This window comes from Alexandromys fortis, unplaced genomic scaffold, assembly GCF_014885135.2.
Source record: "Alexandromys fortis isolate MF-2015 unplaced genomic scaffold, M_Fortis_MF-2015_v1.1 scaffold_97, whole genome shotgun sequence".
Taxonomy (NCBI): domain Eukaryota; kingdom Metazoa; phylum Chordata; class Mammalia; order Rodentia; family Cricetidae; genus Alexandromys; species Alexandromys fortis.
Genome location: NW_026067981.1, coordinates 1858781 through 1882027, shown reverse-complemented (window position 1 = coordinate 1882027; position 23247 = coordinate 1858781). Strand labels below are relative to the sequence as shown.

Genomic DNA, 23247 nt, shown 5'->3' with positions numbered 1-23247 from the left:
AAATCCCACATCAATGAAACACAAACTACCATTAGCAACTGAGTCAAAAGCATCCTTGCCCCTCTTCCATTGCTTCTGTCAGATATGGTGGCCATGGAGCTATGAAAGTACACCACATTCGGCTTTACAAAAGAAAACGCCTTACTGATTTTTCTCAACTTGCTAAAATGTTTTTACTAATTTATGAGTTCATAGCTGCAAAGAGAATGAAAAATGTGGTTCATGTTTTTCCAGCATCATAGAAATTCATTCTATAAAGGAATCTCAGATGCACTTACAGTGAAAATGTTTTAAGTCAATGTTTAACTCGGAAAGATTTGTTCTTCCAATGCATACTGAGTGCTTAGCAGCTGTCAGTCTGCTTCATTCTGGGTAAAGAAGAGATCTAGCGGTCATATTGTGGAACTAATATCAAACGTAACAAAAATAAAAGCATAAAATGCAAATAACCTAGAAATTATACTCAGTGCTATATAAATCATAAAAAAATTACAGGAGGCTGCTATCTAGGTACACTAGATAGCGTGGTCATAAACAGCCTATGTGGGTTTGGGGACCATAACCAAAGCAGGAAGAAGCAACAAGCAAGGGAAAGAGCATAGCTTAAGGAAGGGCAACTGGAAAAGCTCTGGCTAGGCCAGCAGAGAACTGAGGGAGAAGCTTTGTGCATCTCCAAAACCAAAAGAGATCAAAGTTGACCAGAGTTTACAGAGAATGAAGAAAGGAGAAAGACAGTTTAGAGAAAAGAAGCAGGCAGAGGCCCGATTATACAGGATCAGGGAGGAACTGGGATTTTATTCAAAGTGGAGGAGGAAGCTATTTGATGTGTTATAAAAATTACCATGGTTGGGGGGATGTGTGGGGGGAGGATATGTGTGTGGGGTGTCCATACGACAGAATGTAGCTGGAAGTGAGAGCGCCACTCTATAGAGTTGGTTCTTTCCTCTCACTTTTATGTGGAGTCCCAGGAATTGAACACACGTTATCAGTCTTTCACATCAAGTACTTTGACCTTGTGAGTCAGCCAACCCCATCTTATAAAAAGGCTAGAAATACAATTATATATTTAATATACATACTAATTTGTTTATTTATTTTTAACAGTGGTTCTCATGTTGTAGCCAGGCTGGTCTGTAATTCACTGTGTAACTCAGATGGTCTTCAAACTCATGCCATAGCCTCCTGGGTGCTAGAATTACAGGGGCGAAACACCACATATGCTTCTAGATTTTTGGTTTAAAAAAAAAAAAAACCAAACAAACCACCAACTGGTATAATTGAGAAACAGCAGGAGACAAAATAAATGAAACATAAACATGATGAATTAAATATAAAGCTTTATTTAAACACAAAAATGTATATCACAGATTCTAAAAGAGTACAAAAAGAGAACAATACATAGCCACCCAAAATGGAGGTTTCTACATATAGTTGAAAATAAACTAGTTGAGAGCCTGAAAAGAGTAGACTATAAGATGATTATAAAAATACTGTCTACTCCTCTGAAAATTAAGGAAGTGTGTCACGTGTGGGGAAACACCATAACACCCCTGGGGTATTATGGTGGTAGGATCCAGATTTATAACACAAATGGGGGGAAATTACCTCCGATCTAGTTGGTTTAACAAGACTGAGACTTCCAGTTAAACTAATCTGTAGAGATAATCTCTCAACCCAAAGAATTCGCACAGACCAAGGACATTTGGAGCTAATCTCTCACTAAAATATCCTATACCATTTGACAAAAGCAGGATTCATGAGCAAGGGCCGACAGAACAAACAAGAGATTTAGAATGCTGCAAATGGGAAAATACAACTTTATACAGATGGATTTTATTAGCTTTTATTATATCTTGCTGGTGCCTTGATTTGCATTTTGGGGCAAGGCAAATCTTTTAAAATGCCATAACTAGAACTCTATTAAGATTAGTGATAAATCTTGAAACTCATAGGAAGAAAATAAATGTATAAAATGCAACAGGGAGCATGCAATTGGCTGAACACTGTTACTGGATTACTTCTAAATGACTATTGTGTGCAGAGGACAAACTGAATAAATTACCAGATTGTGACTGATTATGACATACTATTCTGGAGTTAATGTATTCCTGTAACATATCTAGTCTATTTGCAAAATGTGAACAAAACTAAGCCTTTTGTAGGGCATTTTACCTTGTAAATGCATTGATAATAAACCCATCTTTAAGATAAACATGTGTGGTATCCTTGAATTTTGGAAAACCCATTCAGTTTTAAAACTCAAAGACTATAAGAAAATGTCTAACATTTCAATCCTTGGTACCATACTTTATTTTCCAGTATACTCCTTTATTTCAACTTGATTAAAAGTATTGACTCTTACACCAAAAATTACTTACTGAAATTTCAAATGGAGCCAAGGTATTGTGGTTTGCTTTTTGTTAGCAAAAATAGTGGAAAAGAACATTTTAAAACAGAGTAATTGATCTATTTTTTTTAAAGCCTGACCTACACATTTCGACAAGCATTTCATCTTTTAGTCTTCTAAATACTACTTAAAACGAAGAAATAGAAGTTCAAGAAGTTAGCTTTAAGGAAAACAAAAATTCATCAATTAGGACTTGAGCGGTGTGGTGAGGCTTGTGAATTGGAGATCAGCAAAATCTCTTGCGATACGGAGACTCATTCGTCATAAAAACAAAGAGACAAATCAGGTGGGAAGCAAACTAACTCTGGAAGTTGCTACTTTAGGCAGAGAACTGGCCTTTGGCTATGTGGCAGCCTCAGGACCTACAAGCCGGGCCCGCGCCTGTCCAGCCCACCTCCCAGGCAACCCAGCCTGCAGGCTCCGCCCAGCTGGCCACACAGGACCCGCCTCCTTCCGGCCTCCTCTGCCACTGCCTCCCTGCCTGATGTCCTCCGCCCTTCCTCACATTCTCATCGCCCCCATTTCTCTCCAAGTGATGGAGCTAGAAGAACAAAAGCCCGCAACAGAGACTTGCGAAGTGAGGCTCAGGCTCGGGCGGCGCGGTCCCCGGAGCCGGCTCTTCAGGCATCGCTCGGGGCAGCCCCGCGGGCGCCCTCACCTGAAGTCCGAGGGGGCCTCGCTCCCCAGCTCGGCGCGCTGATTGGCTGGTGGCCGTGCCGCGGAAGGAACCCGGATGTGCCCGGGGAGCTGTGTTGGCAGTGGGCGAGCTGAGTTTGGGGCGCTCCTGGGGTCTCGAGGGCCGGGCGGATGGCTCAGGATTGGGCTGGCTTCTCGGAGGAAGAGCTGAGGAGGCTAAAGCAGAATAAAGGTAGCGTGGATGTGCGCGCGGGTGCAGAGCCTTGCACCCGTCAAGGACTGGAGGCCTCGCGGGTGGGTGAGGGGGCGTGGGGCCTGGAGCAGCAAGTGGGCGGGCAGGGCCGGTGGGGCGCCCCAGGGATGATGGGGCTCTCCAGGTGGGTGTCTTCGCAGCCGGGGCCAGAGAGGCGGACCCGGAGGGTTTCTATCTTAGGATCCGTTCTACAGTGACTTTTTCAGTAGAAAGGAACGAGACTAGGGAGAGAAAGCGAAGCTACCACCCGAAAGGCTCCTCCAGAGAGGATCGTAGCTGACTTGGGGTCAGGGTGAGTGGAGGGGAGGATTGCCTAGAGCATAATAACTGGGGTGAACTTAGAAAAGCAGGAGGGGATCGTGAGAGTGAATACGTGCAAAAGAAATGGTTTTTATCGTCATTGCGTCCACTTCTGGTTATCAGGTGATTTTGTAGTTCTTTCCAGTTTCGGAGAGTCAACAAACCGAAAGGATTTTTGAGGGGCTCGATTTGCAGCGCGTGTGTGTGCTTGTGTGCACGTGCACAGTACATTCACACATCCTGGGAGTACAAAATATATATCACTGAATTGCTCTGCAGGTTGCTTCTGATGAATTAGTTTTCCGATGCTTGGCAGGAAACGATATGAAACGCTCTTGACCTGAGATTGAAATTTCACACAGATGTTTGTGGTGATCCTGGCAGTGCCCAGCACTTCTGGGAGAACTTTCTGTCACTCGTGGCAACGTTTAAAAAAATGCTTTGTTTAGTTAGGGATAAAATTAAAGAAATCCTTCTATGTCTATAGTTGGTGAGAAGTGTGGATGTAGCTCAGGTACTTTGTAATTTTTCGCCAAGATGTGAGACTTATCCAGGGCTGACAGGTGCAAAAGGAAGTAAACTGCTAACATGGGCTCGGTGTACTTTATATACATTGGGGACATTGGGCCGGCCCAGGGAAGGGGCTTTTAAAAACTCTATCATAAGATGATGCTATCAGGTGTGACCCGCTGATGCTGTTCTGATTGATGCCTTTAGATTCTTTTGTTATGTAACTTCGTTCTCCATTCACAAGTTTATAATACTGTATGCCTTGTTTCTGATCTGACTTTCAAGTTGTGGGCATCAGCATCTGAATTAGGTGTGTTGTCTGGCCCAAGGGCCCTTTCCCTCCTTGTCAAGGGGGATGCTAACATCGTGCAACACAGCCTCCACAGTAGAGATGTAAAGATGAGCAGGGCGTCTTTGCCTTCAGAAAGCTTGTAGATTAATGAGCCAGACCATAAAATAGTATGGTAATAGATATTGCACAAGTGGTAGCCATAGAGCAACCTCACACTAAGGATTTGATGCACCCTGGAGCTATTTCATGGAGGTTAAATGTTGGCAGAAGTTAGCTGGCCAGGGCAAAGGTTTAATGAAGGACTCTAATATGATTGTTATCTAAAAATGTATCTTAAAGTATTTCTGCATTTTGGATTTGATTGGACAGTGATAAGGACCTGAGCGTCAAGACCTGTCATTTGGTGGTGTAATTTAGACTATGGATATAAAGTCACTTACCTATGACTGCCATGAGAACCAAGGAAACATCTGTGTGTCTATGTGTAGCTAATGTGAACCAAAGTGACTGGCATTAAAAACCCCAAGGTCTTGGGTTTCCCAGTTTTAAAGCTGCAAAAATTGAATCTTATCGCAGCTGTGAAGAATGAAGTTAATCTGGGAAGATGGGATTGGTTGCTGACAAAAATCAGGACAGGGTGTTTCTGAAACACTTGAGTGCACATGTAGTCAAGAATGTTCTTAGCCATCTTGTTTATAATATCCAAAAGTTAAAAACAAACCAATTGTCTATTTACAGGCGAGAGGATAAATAACTTGTGCTAGTTAGTGAGATTCTTTTAATCACTAGCTACTTTCAGTAATTTATAAATTACATAAATATGTGCAGAAGGAGCAAGTAGGTCTGATAGAGTTTATATATGAACGAATTATGTGAAGCAGGTGTATTTTAATACGGATATTGTTATGTCTGAAGACTATCAAAGGAATGAAACACAGAATTATGATTGGTAGAGGGGCAAGGGGATGTGAACAGAGGGAGAGAGATAAACATACAGAGGTATTGATAATTAAGAAATCAGGCTAAGACAGTTTAAATTGAAGCAAACTTTAACATAGCTAATTCTTTGAAATAATGAAGGTTTAGTTTTGGTTTAGTGGCATGTGTAACATGGGTTGCCAGGTGAGGCTGGTACAGTCATTCCACACTGACTTTTGATGCTGTCACATGGAGTTATATGTGACAGGAAGAATAGAAGATTGGAAATTGAACATTGGTAATTAAATGCTTTCACTAGAAAATAACTAATAAAAGTAAGTCATAATTTTAGGGGCTGGAAACATTTATATGTGTCTGAAATGGAGGGGTGGTAGTCAACTGCAGTCATTGATGTCTTAAAAGAAATTACTTTCAATCGTACAGATTGGAAGAATGTATGGCATACATATACACATACATATATACATGTATATTTGTATATACACATATGATCTGAGGTGATTTAATATGTAAAAAAATGGAAGAATGCGATGCAACCTGCTCTGCCAGTTTTAAGATATTTATTCCTGGGGGCTGGAGAGATGGCTCAGTGGTTAAGAGCATTGCCTGCTCTTGCAAAGGTCCTGAGATCAATTCCCGGCAACCACATGGTGGCTCACAACCATCTGGAATGAGGTCTGGTGCCCTCTTCTGGCCTGCAGACATACACACAGACAGAATATTGTATACATAATAAATAAATAAATATTTTAAAAAAGTTGCTTTTAAAAAAAAGGTATTTATTCCTGGGTGTCCTTTATTATTCCTTATGATTTATTTATTGTATATATGTGTATGAGCCCTTTTGCCTTGGCTCTAGCATGGGCATGGTAGTCAGAAGATGTCTTGTAAGAGTCAGTTCACGCCTTCTATCATGTGGGTCATAGGGATCAGAACTCGGGTCTTGAAGCTTTGTGACAAGTGCCTATATCTGCTCTGCCATCTCGCTCACTGCCGTTAATCTTGACATCAGTATTCACTCTGGTCCCTTTTTACTAATTTCCTTCCTAGTCTAAGCATTTATACTTATCTACAAAAACTTTTTAGAACAATTTTACCTAATTTCAGTGGATAGGAATTTGGTTAGAATTGCAGTGAATCTGGAGCTGTTTGATATTATCATGTTATTAACACTACCAGTAAGGGTGTATGGCTTCCACTCATTTAGACCGTCTGTAATACCTTGTAACAAATCTTAGAATTTTTTGCCCCCTATAAATCTCGAATGTTTTGTATTGTTAGATTTTCTTCCCTGGATGTATGACCATTTCTGGTATTAAAATATTCTCTCTTTAATTGTGTTATCAATTCTTTGCTAGTAATGTGTGAATAATACAAGCTAAAAGAAGTAATAGATATTTCAAAGTAAAGGAATATGAATAGATGCTAACCATCAACAACAAGCAGAACTTAAAAATCAAAAACAGTGAGATACCACCTTAGGGCTCTCTTGGTGACTGCAAGTCAAACATTAGACCGAACAATACATGTATTAAAGTGGATTTGTACATACTGCTGGGAGAAATGCATTTTGGAAGACAGTCTAACATCTAATGTTATATTTTAACACCTGGTACTTCGGGAATAATACCCAAGGCAAAATTTAGCACATAAGGAAGTTGTAACAGCCCAGTTCACAGAAGTAACCAACCTAAGTGTCCTTGGGAAGAGATGAATAAACTCCGGTTTGTCCCTCTGGATGACTCAGCATTTGAAGAGAATGGCAGTGATGGGGCCAGTAGTGGGGATGAATATTGTCAGTGTGATGCTAAATAGAGAAAAAACTTGACAGTACACTTTTTGTAAAATTAATACATTTTAGGAATATTTGTAGACTTATCATTTCCTTATGCTCAACAACACATGATTCAGATGGTAGTGAAGACGGGTCAGGGAGTGGGGCTTAAGGAGTAGACAGAGAGTGGAGCTCACAAGCAGCCTGTTGGCTAAATTACACACGTGGAAAGTTATTAGGGGCTGAAGAGAAAACTCATCAGTTAAAGAACTCTCACTGCTCTTCCAGAGGACCCAGGTTCAGTTCACAGCACCCACTTGGCAGCTCACAACCTTAAGTAACTAAGGTTTCTTGAGATCTGACGGCCCCTTCTGGCTTCTGATGCCACTGCATGTACATGCTATACTTACATGCAAGCAAAAACCTCATATACATAAAATCTTTAAAAACATTGTTTGACTTCTCAGGATTTTTTCCCTTCCTGCTCTTGACTATCCAGTTTTTAAAATATTAGTAATGATATTCATCAGAATTGTTTACAAAATTTGCATGTGATTGTTGGCCTTTGTTTTTTGATTTTTGTTTTGCTTTATGGTTCTGAGGATCGAACCCAGAGCCTCATATTGTTGCTTCCCCTCTGAGCTGCATCCTCAGCCTGGCCTTTAGCTGGAACACGCTGCTGAAGACTAAAAGTTTCTTTCCATTATAGCATAATCTAGGTTTTTATGGTTGATAGAGTTCCCTACACTTGAAACCCCATGCAGTTTGTATAAAACTGATATTAGGAGCTGGGGCCAGAGCTAAGTGAGTGAGCACTTGTCCAACATGTGCTAGTTCTGGGTTCAATCCAGGACCACATAAAAAATACAAATAGAAATAATTTTTAAGTACCTGTTTTTAATTGTGGGAATCAAAGTGTCTGGCTGTATTGACCTAAATTGCTTTAATGACAGCAGCTGACTAGAAGTGACTGTGGCCAGTCCTCCTTTGCACTAGATTTATGCTCCTTGGATGGCCCTAGTTTTGATATTTATAGTTTCCAGTGCATAGTACTTAAACAATGTGTTCTATTTTTACATGCCCTGATTTGTTTATTTATTGCTAGTGGAAAATGATTCTTTCTAAGCCTTAGGTCTATGCTTTGTAAAAATATAAAGTAAAAAAGACATAGCTGAATTACAAAGAAACTTAATTATTCAGTTAATGTTTTCACAAAACAGCCTCAGTGATATTTTCTGAAAATGTAAATATGAACAGTAACCAATAAACTCATATTGCAAAATAGAGGAGGGTACTTTGTGTTTCTGAGAAAGTCCATGTGTTAGTTATTTTTCTTGTGGCTATGATAAAACACGCTACCAAAATCAACTTAAAGGAAAGGGATTCTGTTGACTCACAGTTGGAGAGTACTGGCCATTGTGGTGGAGGAGTCCCGGAGGCAGGCATTTGTGGGAACTGGTTATGTTGCCTCTGCCTCCTCCGAAAGCAGAGAACATGAATGCCTATGTTCAACTCATTTTTTCCTTTTTAGACACTCGAGGAGATCATCCCATCAGGGTATGGTGACAGTCACAATGGATGGGTCTTTCCATCTCAATTAATCTACTCAGAGTAATACTCCACATTCACGCCCATAGATCATCTCCCAGGTGATTCTGAATCTCATCAAGTTGATGATTCACATTAACCAACACAGTCCACAATTTTGATATTACCTCTGTCTTCTTAAAAGACAGAAGAAAAAAAAAAAGACAGTTTCCATGCATATCTCCTTGCATTGCCTCCATGGGTTAGTAATGGACAGTTATAACTGTATAGCAGGGAGCTAGACTGAAGCCAAGCTAATGACTTCACAGTTTACAGCTCTACTTTGAAAATTTAAATTAAGAAACTTGTACTTCAGAGGTCAGTGTGTAGAATTTAAATATCGTATTTGACAAGTCTTTTGTTTGTTTGGTTTTTGTTTTCTTGCTGTGCTGGTGATTACAAGGCCTTGTAAATTCTAGGCAAATGCTCTACCACTGTGTGACATGCCCAGCCTTAAAAGTCCTGTTTGAGTTACTCATTTGTAAGGAATAATAATTCTACACAGTGCAGTTTTGTAGATCATATTAAATGTAATATGAGAGTGAAATTCCAGTCACTGCCCTAAGAATTTAATCTTGGTACCAATATTTCTCCCCAAAGGAGCATTTTTATTTCATTTGTGCTATAAACAAAATCTCTGTAATTGTTTTATCTTCCTCTGATGCTTTTAAATGAGGATGCTGGTAAAATTAGTTTAAATGCATTAATTGGAACTTATCTGGTCTTTGGTGAATATGCCTTTGATCCACAAGCTAAAACAGTTGTAGAACTAAGTAGAATTGTTCTAATATGTAAATCTAAGGGAAGGGCATCTCATTTGTGAACCAGCCATTAGTTGTTTCTGCACAACAGGGAGAATCATGAATCATACCAACACTAACAGTATTTCAGAAAATTCAATTGGCTACCCAGTTTCATCAGAATTAGTCAGTTTTTCTATAGTCCTCAAGTTGAAATGAAAACTTTGCCTTCCCGAGACCTGGTTCAATGAAATAGATTTCCTATAAAGATGAATTGAAAGAGAAGCTGATTTTGTTAAATATTAATAGTATGAAACAAGAACTGTTGAACCCCCCAAAAATGTTTTTTTCCTGGGCTTTCAAAATAGAGAATGGGACCTCTAGAATTACCAAATTTAATGCGACTACCTTGTTTTTAGAGAAATTATCATTATTTGCTGTTCATGTAAGAACTCTTCTTTTGTTTTCTCTTACCTAGATCTCTTTGAGCCTCAGCGCCGTCTCCCTGTGAAAAAAACTAGACAGCAGCTTCAGCGAGAAAAAGCCCTTCTAGAGCAAAGCCAAAAACTTGGTCTTCAAGATGGATCAGCCGCATTACCTCCAGAGCAGTTGCTCTCTCCACCCAAACAGAGAGTTAACCATCAAAAACCACGTCCTTCCCCGGCTGTCCCTAGTCCTCTCTCACTCTCCCCTTCTTCTACTGGCAATGGGAAACCACAGAGTGTTGAAGGTCAGCCACAGGAACCCGGACTCCAGAATTCCCACGATGGTCACAGAAATGCTGAGGTTCTAACTCCAAAGCCAGATTGCAAAGTGGAGAAAAAGAAAATGGAATTGTTAGTAAGTCTGTGAGACTTTCATCTTTTCCCGAAGGACTGGAAAGAAATATAGTTTGTTGATTTTTTTTCTGCCTACAAATGAAATCAGTAAACTATTGAAAAGCATCAACCACCTAAACATATTATGAGATAAATATTTTGTCTTGTCATTTACTTTTTACAACATTATTATAATACATGCTTATTATTTTCACCTGATGGAGGAGTTGTCTAGAACTTAGAGAAAATGCTGTTTTCTGAACACTAGACATGTGGCACATTTCTGTAAGCATAGCACTTGTGCGAAGGAAGGAGCTCTCAAGTCTTGATGCCAGAGTGATCTACACAGTGAGTTCCAGGCTAAGCTGAGCAGTATAGCAAGACCCTCTCTCAAATTCACACACACACACACACACACACACACACACACACACACACACACACACACACTTATCTTCTTAAAGCTAACATACACAGCCAGTAAGTAATAGAGTTGAAATGCCTTTTTATTAGAATCTACATAGTTTCGCTCCACCCATATAGAGATTTCCATTTGCTAACATTTGAATTCTTAGTAATGGAAAGAAAAGATGCCATTTGTTTTTGTTTTTCCTTTTCTGATTTTTTTCAAAGTATCTTGTGTTTTTCCCAATATCAGATATAGTCCTCGTCTCTGTTGATTTTGTGTCAATAAGAATTGATTTATGATATAATTGGTTTTGATGAGATATATAAAATCACATGAATTAAGTTTGTTTGCTTGGTTTTTGGTTTGTTTTATAACACAGCTCTAGAAGGCTTTGAATTTGTGATTGAGATGGACAACTTATATGAGATGTTATAGGAATAGCATTGGTTTTGGATACTCTGGGATGTCCATGGGAGACAGTAATTTGAGGAGCCATTGATTTAAAAAGGAAAAATTCTGATATGATGAGCTTAGGAAAAGAGAGCCATATTTTAAAGTGTTCTATGCTGCCATCTTGGTTTTCTGAGCCCTGCAAAGGCTAGCGAACAGTGGAGAAATAGACAGCAAGGATAACGGGAATGCGTACTTTCTGGTGAAGCGGAATTAATACTAGAGTCCCAAGGGAAAATACCCCGTCAGAGTAGTGGAGTAGTGATTAGAGAAAGGGCAGGCTTGTTTGTAGTTTGAGAGAGGGACCTGTGGAGTGGGAAGGATGAGAATGACTGGTGCCAGCCCTAGGGGAAGCTGTAGTAGCAGAAAGAAAAGGGCAGGTTTATAAGTGGTTGCTAGGTCTCTGGGTAAGGGTGTTGGATAGGCTGGATAAACGCCAGTAGGGAGAAGAAAGAGCTTTGCTGTGACCCTGTTTGTGTTGACAGCATTATGACTATGGAAATATTCGTGTGTCCTCTTTCAGAATTGACATGTTAGAAGATAGAATACATGTTTTCAGTCTTTGACTTCTATATTAGCGTATTCCATTTACCTTTAGCTCAGACAACTACTCATTTAAAATGCTCCAAGAGTTGGAGATAAAGGACTGTGCAGGTTGTATTTATATATATTTGTACATACTTATATGTGTATGTGATGATAAAGGTTATCAACTTGGGGGGGATATGGAGGTGTTGGATGAAGGGAAGGGGAAAGTGATATAATTGTGTTTCAATTAAAAACCAATTGTAAAAACAGTTGGAGAAAAGTGAGCAAATGAAAAAAAATGTAATAAACAGTCACTGGCTGTTACCTTAAGATGTTAAGGAAGTCCAGACTTTATTCATAAAGAAAATTCTAAAAGGTAAAACATGACATCAACCTCAGACCAATATACTTTGACTTCCATTTTACATATGTTATTATCCACGCACACATTTCTTTGTACTCCTAAAAGAATGTCACAGTCCTTGGGCTTACAGTTTGTGGGTTCCTAGATTATACACATATATAGATTTCAAAGGTCCAATGTATAGACGCCTCTCTACTTCAGATCGTGTCTTTGTTCGTATTAGAACAGAATAATGGGCTGCAGATGCATTTCTTTTAAAGGGATTTTTGAAAGAAAATATATGTAATCTGCCTGATTAAATTTTATGTGTAGGAGACAGATTGGTAAGGTGTGGGGCTGGGTAACAGTCTTTTTTCATAAATTCATTTTTGTGCCTCCCCTCCTCCCCCAGGCAAGAAAAATCCCGTTGGGAAGTCCTCCAACAAGAACAGCGACTAATGGAAGAGAAAAATAAACGTAAGAAAGCCCTTTTGGCTCAAGCCATCGCCGAAAGGTGAGGCTTCTGGATGAGGGCTGGTGACGTACAGTCATCTCTTCGAGCTTATGTTTATTTTCCCATGCCTTACTTAATAAACCAATACTTGCATTGCAACTCTAATAAGACAAATTATGCTTTAAATGATATTGAAATTCTAGTTTTACCTTTTAGGGAGGATTTTTTTTTTTAAAGTAATGAATCATGATGTATTTGTGATGTCAGCTGCAAGTGAAGGGCTGGCATCAATGTTAACCATCTGTTAACACAGTCATGGGGCAGCAGAAATGGATGTCAGTGTGTGTATGTGAGCAGCAAATGCGGGTTTAATTTGAATGTGGAAAAGTGTTGGCATCTAGCATGCAGAGAGTAAGTGCAGTACAGGAGTGACTAACACTGTCATAAACTTTGATTGTGTTTCTTACTGGCATGTTTCTTAAATAAGTTCCTGTTTCATTGGTAACTTACAGCAGCCATCATGTAGCCTGTGTGAGGTTTGATTTTTTTTTTTTCTCCATAGCTTTAATGGTAAGTGTGTCAGTAGTCTCTCCTCATGTATTGTATCATACGGGTTCCAAACTGCGGCATTCCCTGTGTGAGCCATTCTTCCCTGTCCCTGCTGCTCTTCCTATGCTTTGAGTTTGTAATTCCAGTTCTCCTGTGGTCGTAAGCTGTGTCAGTAAAGTGGTGACTGGACTGAATGCAAGCAAGTATTCAGTGATGTGTTGCTTTTAGGACCTCCAGATAGTGTTGGGGACTGTGGACCCCCAGACCCTGAATTTTCTGTGACTCCCTGCCTGCCGGAGTAAACAACTTGTTTTCCTATGCTTGCAGCTGCTCTGAGCAAATAACTTGTTCTGCAGCTGCTCTGAGCACGAGACCCTCAGGAGTTCCTGATGGCAGGGGAGTGGTTTCTGGTGGGCTTGCAGCTGAGAGGACATGGAAGGAGACCCTATATAAGCTGCCCTGAAACACAATAAAGAGAGCATGTGTGTGTGTGTGTGTGTGTGTGTGTGTGTGTGTGTGTGTGTGTGTGTGTGTGTGTTAGTTAGTGTTAGGGGTCTTGTGTTACAAAATAGGAATGGTGGAATGTACCTACTGACCCAGCACTCCCAAGACTGAAGGAAGATTGGCCATAAGTTCAAGGTCAGCCTAGGCTGCACAGCTGTGTAGCAAGACTGTGTATAAACTGTTGTTGAGGTTTGAATTGATGGAAGGGCATAAGAGATGAAAGGAAGATAGGTAGATATAAGAATAAATCAGAGAGAGAAGCATTTGAAAAAGATTTTTTCCCCTTTTACAACTTCTCATGAAGTATAATATATAAAGATACAACTCACAGGTTGGGTTATATTTCAAGAAAAAAACAAAATATAAAAGAATAATACCATCTTTTTTCTACAAGTGATTGATTATGCTTTAAAAAGGGATTTCCTTAGCCTTTACTAAGAGTAGAGACTGTTTATTGGGCATTTTACAAAAGAATTTAGGTGTGTTCAGCTTGCTGTAGTGCTGCAGACCTATAATCCTGGCACTTGGGAGGTAGGGGCAGAAGAATTGTGAGTGCAGAGCCGGCCTGGGCCATGTGTCCCCTGTCTTAAAAGGAATGCATCGTTTCCGTGCCCCTGCTGTTGATTTAAGACAGAGTAATATAGATGCAGACAGAAATGCAGGGAAACGCAGCATGGTTCTGTTGTTAATAAATGATAATGAAGCTCTTAAAGTCAGACTGCTGCTTACTGATGTGCACAGAAAGGGAAGATGAATGCCTCAAACAGTCAAAGTCAGGGACAGAAGCTGCCCTGTGGTGGTGTCACTTGGGGGCAGGTTCTGCTCCCTAGGAAATGTGTGTGAAATTCTGAATGGATGAATTAATGGTTAAAGGTTCACTTTTGTGGTTGTTACCCTGTGTCTGAAGTATATGTGTACTTGGGTGCAGTAAGAGGCAGATGAATGATCAAGTAGGGTGTGCTTTTCAACGGAGAGGAATCTGAATCCCACGGATAAATGTAAGGGCCTGTATACAGTTTTCCTAGGAAACAAGATGAGACTGAAGAAGTTGAAAAGATACATGTTTTCAGACAAGGAAGTGTCTTAGTCAAGTTGGATCTTTCTGTCAAGTGAGAATGGGAGCTGAAAGTGGACTTGGGAAGGAGGTTGGATTGGAGTCCGGGTTTGGAAAGCTGTGTTGGGTACTTCCCAACATGTTCTCTCATGTAAGTCCACAAATGAACTGCTTATCAGTAACTATTTTCTCTCTTTTTTTCTTCTTTTGGGGGCGGGTTTCAAGACTGAGTTTCTCTGTGTAGCCCTAGCTGTTCTGGAACTATTTCTTGTAGACCAGGCTGGTCTTGGACTCACAGAGATCCGCCTGCCTCTGCCTCCCAAGTGTTGGGATTAAAGGTGTGCGCCACCACCACCCGGCTTTATCAGGAGCCTTTATAAAAACCTTAATTTTTGCTTTGTTCATGAAATTGTTATGTACTAATAGAAAGTTTAGAAAAACGAGAAAAGAGCATTGATTTTCTTTTTGTCAATTCTGATTTTTTCTATGTTCTTAAAAGAATGTCATGAACTATAATTATATACACAGTTACCGTCCTTTTCCATTTATATCATGTATGGAAATGTGGTTTTAAAGTGTTCTCCTACAACTCACATTCCTGGTTTTCTAGATCTAAAAGGACCCAAGCAGAGACAATGAAACTGAAGAGGATCCAGAAGGAGTTACAGGCCTTAGATGACATGGTGTCAGCTGACATTGGAATCCTCAGGAACAGAATTGACCAGGCCAGCCTAGAGTATTCCTATGCACGGTGGGTAGGATGGTGAGGTCTGAAGAGTCTGGCGTGAGCTGTGTCCCTTACTCACTGTGCCAGTGGGTTTATGTCTGTCTCCAGCAAAGTCTCATGAGAGTGCCATGGGTAACATGCTAATTCAAGTGATTGCCTGTCCTATGGCTTTACCTTGGAAATTCCTCTTACAGCATTTCCTGAATTGCTCATTTGCATTTTAGTGTTTCCTGATTAACCTTTACCTATTTAACATTTGAGATACTGAATATTTCAAGATCTATCAAATTATATGCCTGATTAACTCACTGCAGAACTATATTATTCTAACAGCAAGTTAGTGTTCTTTCCATTAAAATTTGAGCTTTTTAATACTGCCTTTATAGAATTTGGGCCAAATTCTCACTCTGATATCAAAGTAAGAAAGCTGGGTGATTTTGAAAATACTTTTGAATATAAGCTAGGAGTGGTGGTGGTACATGGTTATATTTCCAGCACTCAAGAGACTGAAGTAGGAGGACCACCGCAAGTTCAAGGCCAACCTGGTGTACAAAGAAGGACTCTGTCTATGAGTAGAAAGAAAAAATACTTATGGATATATTTTCTTAAATATCCTCTAAGTATTGTGAAGTTTGTTTTTCCTTGTTTGGTTATACTTTGTACAAAATGGTCTGTTATCATGTGCTTCCTTGGTTTCAACTGTTAGCATTTTTATAAAAAAGGAATCATTGTGGAATATTTTTAAAGTGAATAGACATATGTAAAGAATTACATGGGCTTTTCAAGCAGATAAAAGGGCAAAAAATATGCCCAATTTCAGGGTTCTCAGTCCCTTCAACGTTGCTTTAATCATCCACGTTTGTGTTTTCTTCACAAGGGAATGCCGTGCTAATGACTCAGCTTTGCATCTTTCTCTGTAACACTAGAAATCAATCAGAATGCTTCATTAGTCTCGGGTAAACCACAACATCAAAATGTTTATATAACAATTTAATAAAACGGAAATGCTTGGTGATAGTTTTAATTCACTATTTAGTGTTTAAGAGGCCTGTGGTTGTCCTTGTGATTTGGGTAATTGTTGTTTGCTCGTTTGCTATGAATGGGTTGCCCTTATTAGTGGACCATCCTAAATCAATGCCATCAGTAGCTGATAACCAGAAGTTTCCAATTTCTGTTACTGTTAGGTCACGAGGATTTCGTTACACATAAACTGTCAGCACATCTTATTCTCTGTAACTAAGCTGGCCACCTCTGCAGCCCCTCATCCTGATAGTCCGTAGTACCTCATAGTCCTGGTTACAGCAGAAAAAGTCTAATTGTGGGTTTTTTATTGAATTATTTCTTTCGGGTTTTTTGAGATTATAATATAATTACATCATTTTTCCTTCCCTTTCTTCAAACCCTCCAATATATCTCTCCTTTCTATTTTTCAAATTCATGACCTCTGCTTTTCAATTGTTATTAGATATGTACGTGTATGTGTGTGTTTGTGTGCCTATTCCTAAATACATAAATACAATCAGCTTGGTGTGTGTTTTACTTCTGTCCTGAATAGGCTGCGAAAGACGTCCTTTTCACATCGGCTATTAAATAGGAAATACCAGTTTTAGCTTTTGGAAACCATAGATAAAGTAGGTTACTATTTTTTACTGAAACTTACACAGGGAATTCTTACACAGTAAAAGTTTCATATCCTATTTTTATTTCATATGTTTAATAAGCTAAAGATACCACTTTCATGGTGCTGTTACTGATAGAATCGTGTGAAAGGATGCTGATGTGTGAATCTCCTTTTCAAAGGCTGTTAGCTGAAGGTAATAGAGAAGCCATAGACAGTCCTAACTGGAATTAAGATTGTGTCTTGTTCATTCATAAGATTAATACAGAATTTTCTGAATTTATACTTATGGTTATTGAGCAGTTATAGATATGGAAATGATTAATTGTACGTGGAAATTGCATCTCCTTTTTATCCTTAGAAATACATTTTCACTCACTGGTTCATGAGATTGAAGAAATTCATCTGAATGGACCACTCTGCACACTGGTCATTCACGTGGCCAATCAGCTTCACTACTTAGACTCCAGATGAGACTCTGCACTGTTTTAGGTTCCTAGGGCTGTCCTAGCAAATTACCATAAACTGTATGCTTTTGGGGGGAGCCTAGACAGTTTGGATGCTCACCTTACTAGATCTGGATGGAGGTGGGTGGTCCTTGGACTTCCCACAGGTCAGGGAACCCTGATTGCGCTTTGGGCTGATGAGGGAGGGGAACTTGATCGGGGGAGGGGGAGGAAAATGGGAGGCGGTGGCGGGGAGGAGGCAGAAATCTTAAATAAATAAATAAATTATAAAAAAAAATAAAGGGAGAGAGACCTCTCAAAAAAAAAAAAAAAAAAAAAAAGCACCAGAGAGTTCTCATCTTTTCTGGAGACTAAAAACCCAAAATAAAGGTGTTAGCAGGGGCACGAGTTTTAAGAGACCCTATGGTTCAATTTCTTCCTCTTTCTGACTTCAGATGGTTATACCTATTCATGGACTTGTGGCTACAGTTTGGTGTAGAAAGGGTTAAACATTGAGGGTTTTTGTTTGTTTGTTTGTTTTTTTAAAGACTGTCAAAGATACCAAGACAAAGAGACAGTTTTTAAAACCTTTAAATAACCTTAAATCATTCAGTGTCCTCCTAAAACAACAAAACAATTCTCTAATTACATTTCCAGTTCAGTATGTCTTACTGGCTTATATATAATGATCTTACTCTCTTCCAGAGTACCCATCCTACCCAGGTTCAGAATGAGTGACAAGACCCCTAGGCTAATCATGTAGTTTGTGAAACTAATATTTCAAACATCAGTCATTTGGTAGAATATATATGTATGTTTTAGGCCAGAAAGGCTTTAAACAAATAAACAAAATACAGCATCTTAAGTGATTTCCCTGGGATGCACTCAGATCAGTAGAAACCTTGGGACCTGACTGCAAATGTTTATTTCAATTCAGTGGTCATGAAACCAGTCTGTAAATCTCTACTGACTAGGAGAGCAGAGCTGGAGAATGCAGACAGGGATAGATCCAGAGAGAAGAGAGTACTGGGGAAAGACTGAAGTATTCTTATGTCTATGATGTCAGAGCTCTTGACTTAATGTTAGAACATTCATGAGCAGGATATGTTACCTAGTGTAGAAATAAAGGACCTAGATACCCAGTAAAAGTTTTTTAACATGGGAAGATACTGAAAAACAACATGTTCATTCTTATGTTTATTAGGTGACAGTAAAATAAGAGAAGTACAATAAATGAGCACAGCGTAAATAGCAATTTTAGAATTATAAATACCAGGAGCCTAGCTTTCCTGTAACTGTAGTTTTAGATATGTGTCACTAAATGGCAATGATGGTTTTTATTTAAATGCCCTGCAGGGTTTATTAGTGTTTATTAGGCACTAGGAAGAATCATTGGACTGTTTGCACTGCTGACTCTCAAGCCACAAGTCTGTGTGACTGTTAATGACATTGTTTTGCAGATAGACCCAAGACTGAGTTGCAGTAACTGCCAGAGTTCCTGTACTGGTTTTTGGTCTTTGCATAACCTCTTCTCTTTAACCCCTTCTGTAGAAATCCAAGTGTTTCACTCAAGATGTTGACCCTGGTGGTACATGTAGTTAGACCAAAGATTTATATCCACTCAAGGCCATTTCCTTCACAGGCAAAACAGTGGTTCACGACCAATGACATTAAGAACTCCAGTTTAGACTGAGTTTTGTGAGGGCTGTCCATGCTATCTTTCTGGATTTGGAGAAACTGAATGGGAATGGATCTGATGGCAGCTGATAGCCATTTTGCCCTTTGACTGTGACAGAGCGTTCAGATAGAAGGGGTGTGGCTTTTGAACATGGAGAACAGCCTGTAATTTTGGTGACTTGCTTGTGACAGTATTCCTCGTATCCTGCAGTACAAGTCTTTTTCTGTCCCTTAGCTAGCCTGGCTAGATACCTGTGTATCCAAAGACTAAAAAGGTATACATTACTGACCAACAGAGGACAGGTTTGAACCTTCAGTTCTCTACACTCAAAGCCTTTTATAATTTTCACTGTGTGTCCTTCCAAGATAATCTTCCACTAGAAGGTGTAATTCTTTCTTATTTTCTCTAAGTTATACTTAAAGCTCATATTGGAATTTTATAAATGGAGACCGTGTTCCTGTTTACTGGACATCCAGACCCGAATAATCACATAGAAACTATATTAATTACACCACTGTTTGGCCAATAGCATAGGCATATTCCTAGCTAGCTCTACATCTTAAATTAACCCATTTCGGGTATCACCACAAGGCTGTAGCCTACCAGTAAGGTTCCAGTGTCTTTCTCCTTTGGCAACAACATGGCTTCTGCCTGACTCTACCCTCGTTTTCCCAGCTTTCAGTTTAGTTTTTTCATGTAGCTCTATTCTGCCCTGTCATAGGCCAAAGCAGCATCTGTATTAACCAATGGTAATAAAACATACACATAGCATACTGAGGAATTAGTGAAGTTAAGTAGGCCATCAAAACTGTTAAGTCAACAGGGCCTTCACAAATATTATTGGGAATTGAATTGAACTAGTTGACAAATGTTGGAGAAGGTTGCTTGTTGGTTCCCAGCCGCTCGGCTAGCTTAGACCTGAAATAATCACACAGAAACTGTATTAATTAAATCACTACTTGGCCCATTAGCTCTAGCTTCTTATTGGCTAACTCTTATATTAATTTAACCAATTTCTAATAATCTGTATATTGCCACGTGGCTGTGGCTTATTGGATAAAGTTCACAGTGTCTATCTCTGGCTGCTCCATGGCTTCTCTCTGACTCCACCCTTCTTTCTCCCATCATTCAGTTTAGTTTTCCCCACCTAGCTAAGTTCTGCCCTGCTATAGGTTCAAAGTAGTTTCTGTAGTTACAGCATACAGAGGGGAATCCCACATCAGGCTAATTGTTTTCTTTCAGAGAGGAAGAAACTGACTGTTTTATAAGAGACGTACCACATGTAGAAAGTGAAGCTATGACAACCTTACTGTATATAACAATCTAATGCAAGGGGTAGGGAGTTTCTGGGGTAGCTTCTCCCCTCTATTTACCTTACTTCACAAGAGACTTGGATTACTCATCCATACTGCACTGTTCACATATGTACACAGATCTACCCTCCCTTCTTCTTTCCTTTCCTCCCTCCTTTCCTCTCTCTCTCCCTCCCTTCCTTCCTTCTATTTCCTTTTCCTTCTCATGTTGCTAGTCAAGTACTCTGCCATTCAGCTATATTCTCAGACTATAAAAACTTTTACATGTAACAATAGTCTGTTGTTATGTGGAATGAAAGTGACTTAGCCTGGGGATTTTCAACTAAGAGGACTTGTGTGTCTCAAAAAGGCAATGTTCAGAGATATTTTTGGTGACATAAAGTTTAGTGTGTGGTGGTACTAATAGATAAACCAGGAATACTCTTTAGCATCCTGCAAGCTTCTGAGCAACTCCTCATAATAAAGAATTCTATGGCCCAAGCTATCAGTGTGGGCTTTGAGAAGCCCTGTCTAAACTGACACTGGCCTGGCGGTTTCTGTTCTTGGTGTTTACTTCTTGCCCTCACTTGATGTCCTTTAGTTGGCTGTACTTTGTTTTTACTATATTCGCTCCTTCATTAAAATACTTTCCTAATCTATTAATTAGGAGGTATGAATTTTCTACTTTCTTCATCTCTTGTTTTGCTGTCAAAAATTTAACCAACTGTGTACTTCAAGTTGCTCTAGCTAGCTTTGGCCAGCTCCTGAGAGGAGGTTCTGTGGTGTCACATAGGCATCATGAAATTATCCAGAGTGGCTGTTTTTATATCACATAGTCTGGCAAATGCTACAAATCTGGGCTCTCTGTTCTCTCCATCACCCCAGAACTAAACTGCCACTCTTGAACTCTCTTGACCTGCTGTCACTCAGGCAGAGCTTTGGAAAGACATACTGAAGAATCACAGGCCATAAATCCAAATCAGGATGCTGTGATAGTTGTAGCATCTTACCCTAGTAGACCGTACATGTTGTCCACTATTGTCAAAGCATTAGTATCCATAGCTTCATTGTACATTTCATTTCCCATTTTAGTTTGTGTCTGTCTCTCAGAAAGCTTCCCAATTAAAGTGAATAAACCAATCTTTGTATGTGTCCTTCTAGGAAGCGGTTTGATAGGGCTGAAGCTGAATACATTACAGCAAAGCTGGATTTACAGCGCAAAACCGAGACAAAAGAACAGCTCACTGAACACCTCTGTACCATCATCCAGCAGAACGAGCTCCGGAAGGCCAAGAAGCTGGAGGAGCTGATGCAGCAGCTGGACGTGCAGGCTGATGAGGAGGCTTTGGAACTGGAGGTGGAGGTTGAACAGTTGCTCCGAGAACAGGAAGCAGAGGCAGGCAAACAAATGGCTCCTGTAGAGAGGCTGTGTCAGCCTGCTGGGGAGGCTGTGTCTTCAGAGAACAAAGAGCCTCAAGAGCAAGCTACTTCTGCCAAGGCAGACAAGCCAGGCAAACTTTCCAGTAGTCCGCCCCTTAGACTAGACTGTCCAGGTCAAGGAACTAAGGACTTTTCAGCTGTTGTGGCCACTTGAGGAGCTGGTGTTAATTCCATTAACATATCTTAGCGATAAATTACAGCCCATCTCTGATAAAAAGTTCTTTAAACCTTTTTGTGTTTGAGTCCATGCCTAGTGTTGGTTAGATAATCATGTCTGGTCATTCCAAAGTCATAGATTGGGACAGTTTCCTATCTAGGGGTATTGACACCTCGGTGTTCCTTCAGTCCTTATTACTGAGTCAAAGTGAGTGACTCAAAGGTTGGGTGAGCCTGGAGCCCTGGTTTTGATTCTCAACACTACAAAAAGAGCAGAATGGTAGGGAAAAAAAAAACTACATGGCTAGTGTTCAGAAAAGCAGAGCGAGAGGGGTCTCAATACTTGACCAAGCTTAACCTGTGAGAAAATATTGAGACTGCATGATCTATTTATGCAGTCATTAAAAAGACAAAAATACCATAGACAGAGAGTGGAGAAGAGAAAGACAGATTAAGTTTCTTCTCTGGATACTGCTATAGTGACAAAACACAATTTGGCAATCAGAGCTTAGGTTAGGACCTAGACAACTTAAGCCAACACTATTTTACCAGTAAATGGTTTCTTGTTTACACCTGAATTTTGATTACTTAATATACATCTATAAACAAATTATGTATGTGTAATTTTGCTTTTGACATTCTGTTTTCCTCATCCAACCAATGAATTGACGGGTAAAATTTAGACAATGGAAAGTTTCTAAAGTGAATCTGAACATGGAGAATCTTGAAAATTGCCTCTCCATCATCCGCCAGTGATGTGTTCCTCTCAAAAAGTGTGACATGGGCATTTTCTATGTTGAGTATTATACTGTCATAAAGCATTTCAGTTGTTAAAGTACTCACTCTCTTAGTACTTTCATAGTGTGTTGATTACCTGTTCCCTAATACTTGACCACTGCATTGTGATATATGTGAATGTATATATAAGTATTTCAGATTTGCCACAGAATATACCATTGTTATCATAAATTATGATCTATTTATCAGAAATTGTACACAATAAAAATGTTTTCAATCATAAAAAAGGAACATAAAGACAATTATATCCATAATACATTACAGAAAAGCTGGGGACATCCTGTTTTTAAATTGTTTTTTAAGGTGTTATCTTCTGATAATAAGGATGCTTTGTATTTTTCTATGACCTAAGTTGCAAGATAATTTCCCATTACTGACATCTAAACACAAGCATTTATTTAGATAGTGTTATTTTTATTTATGAATGACATACATGCAAATTTAAGACTTCATTGCCTGATACAGTCTTATTTTTCTAAGGAATAAACAAGTCTGATGTATTTACAGTATGGTCTTTCATTTACATAAAAAAGTTTCAAACCCGT

General features: G+C 39.5%; 1 protein-coding gene and 1 non-coding gene across 3 annotated transcripts; one reads left to right on the top strand and one right to left on the bottom strand.

Annotated features, from left to right (window-relative positions):
* The first annotated feature begins 3112 nt into the window (after window positions 1-3112).
* Window positions 3113-23202, top strand: Gorab (golgin, RAB6 interacting). Of its 2 annotated transcripts, XM_050158382.1 has the most exons (5): window positions 3113-3275; window positions 9917-10274; window positions 12399-12500; window positions 15158-15298; window positions 21470-23202. In XM_050158382.1, the coding sequence occupies exons 1-5, from the start codon at window positions 3215-3217 to the stop codon at window positions 21900-21902; spliced, it is 1095 nt and encodes a 364-aa protein (XP_050014339.1). In that variant the 5' UTR covers window positions 3113-3214; the 3' UTR covers window positions 21903-23202. The 2 variants fall into 2 exon arrangements, with proteins under 2 accessions (XP_050014339.1, XP_050014340.1); XM_050158383.1 differs by lacking the exon at window positions 3113-3275 and having other exon boundaries at window positions 10141-10278.
* On the bottom strand, window positions 4354-4481 carry LOC126511356 (U6atac minor spliceosomal RNA). Its single transcript, XR_007594674.1, has one exon. It is a non-coding gene; the product is annotated as a U6atac minor spliceosomal RNA (small nuclear RNA).
* Window positions 23203-23247: the final 45 nt, after the last annotated feature.

Coding starts and splice junctions, on each gene's coding strand:
- Gorab (XM_050158382.1), top strand. CDS start 3,215: ATGGCTCAGGATTGGGCTGGCTTCTCGGAGGAAGAGCTGAGGAGGCTA. Junction 10,275..12,398: donor GAGAAAAAGAAAATGGAATT/GTTAGTAAGTCT, acceptor CTCCTCCCCCAG/GCAAGAAAAATCCCGTTGGG. Junction 15,299..21,469: donor CTAGAGTATTCCTATGCACG/GTGGGTAGGATG, acceptor GTGTCCTTCTAG/GAAGCGGTTTGATAGGGCTG.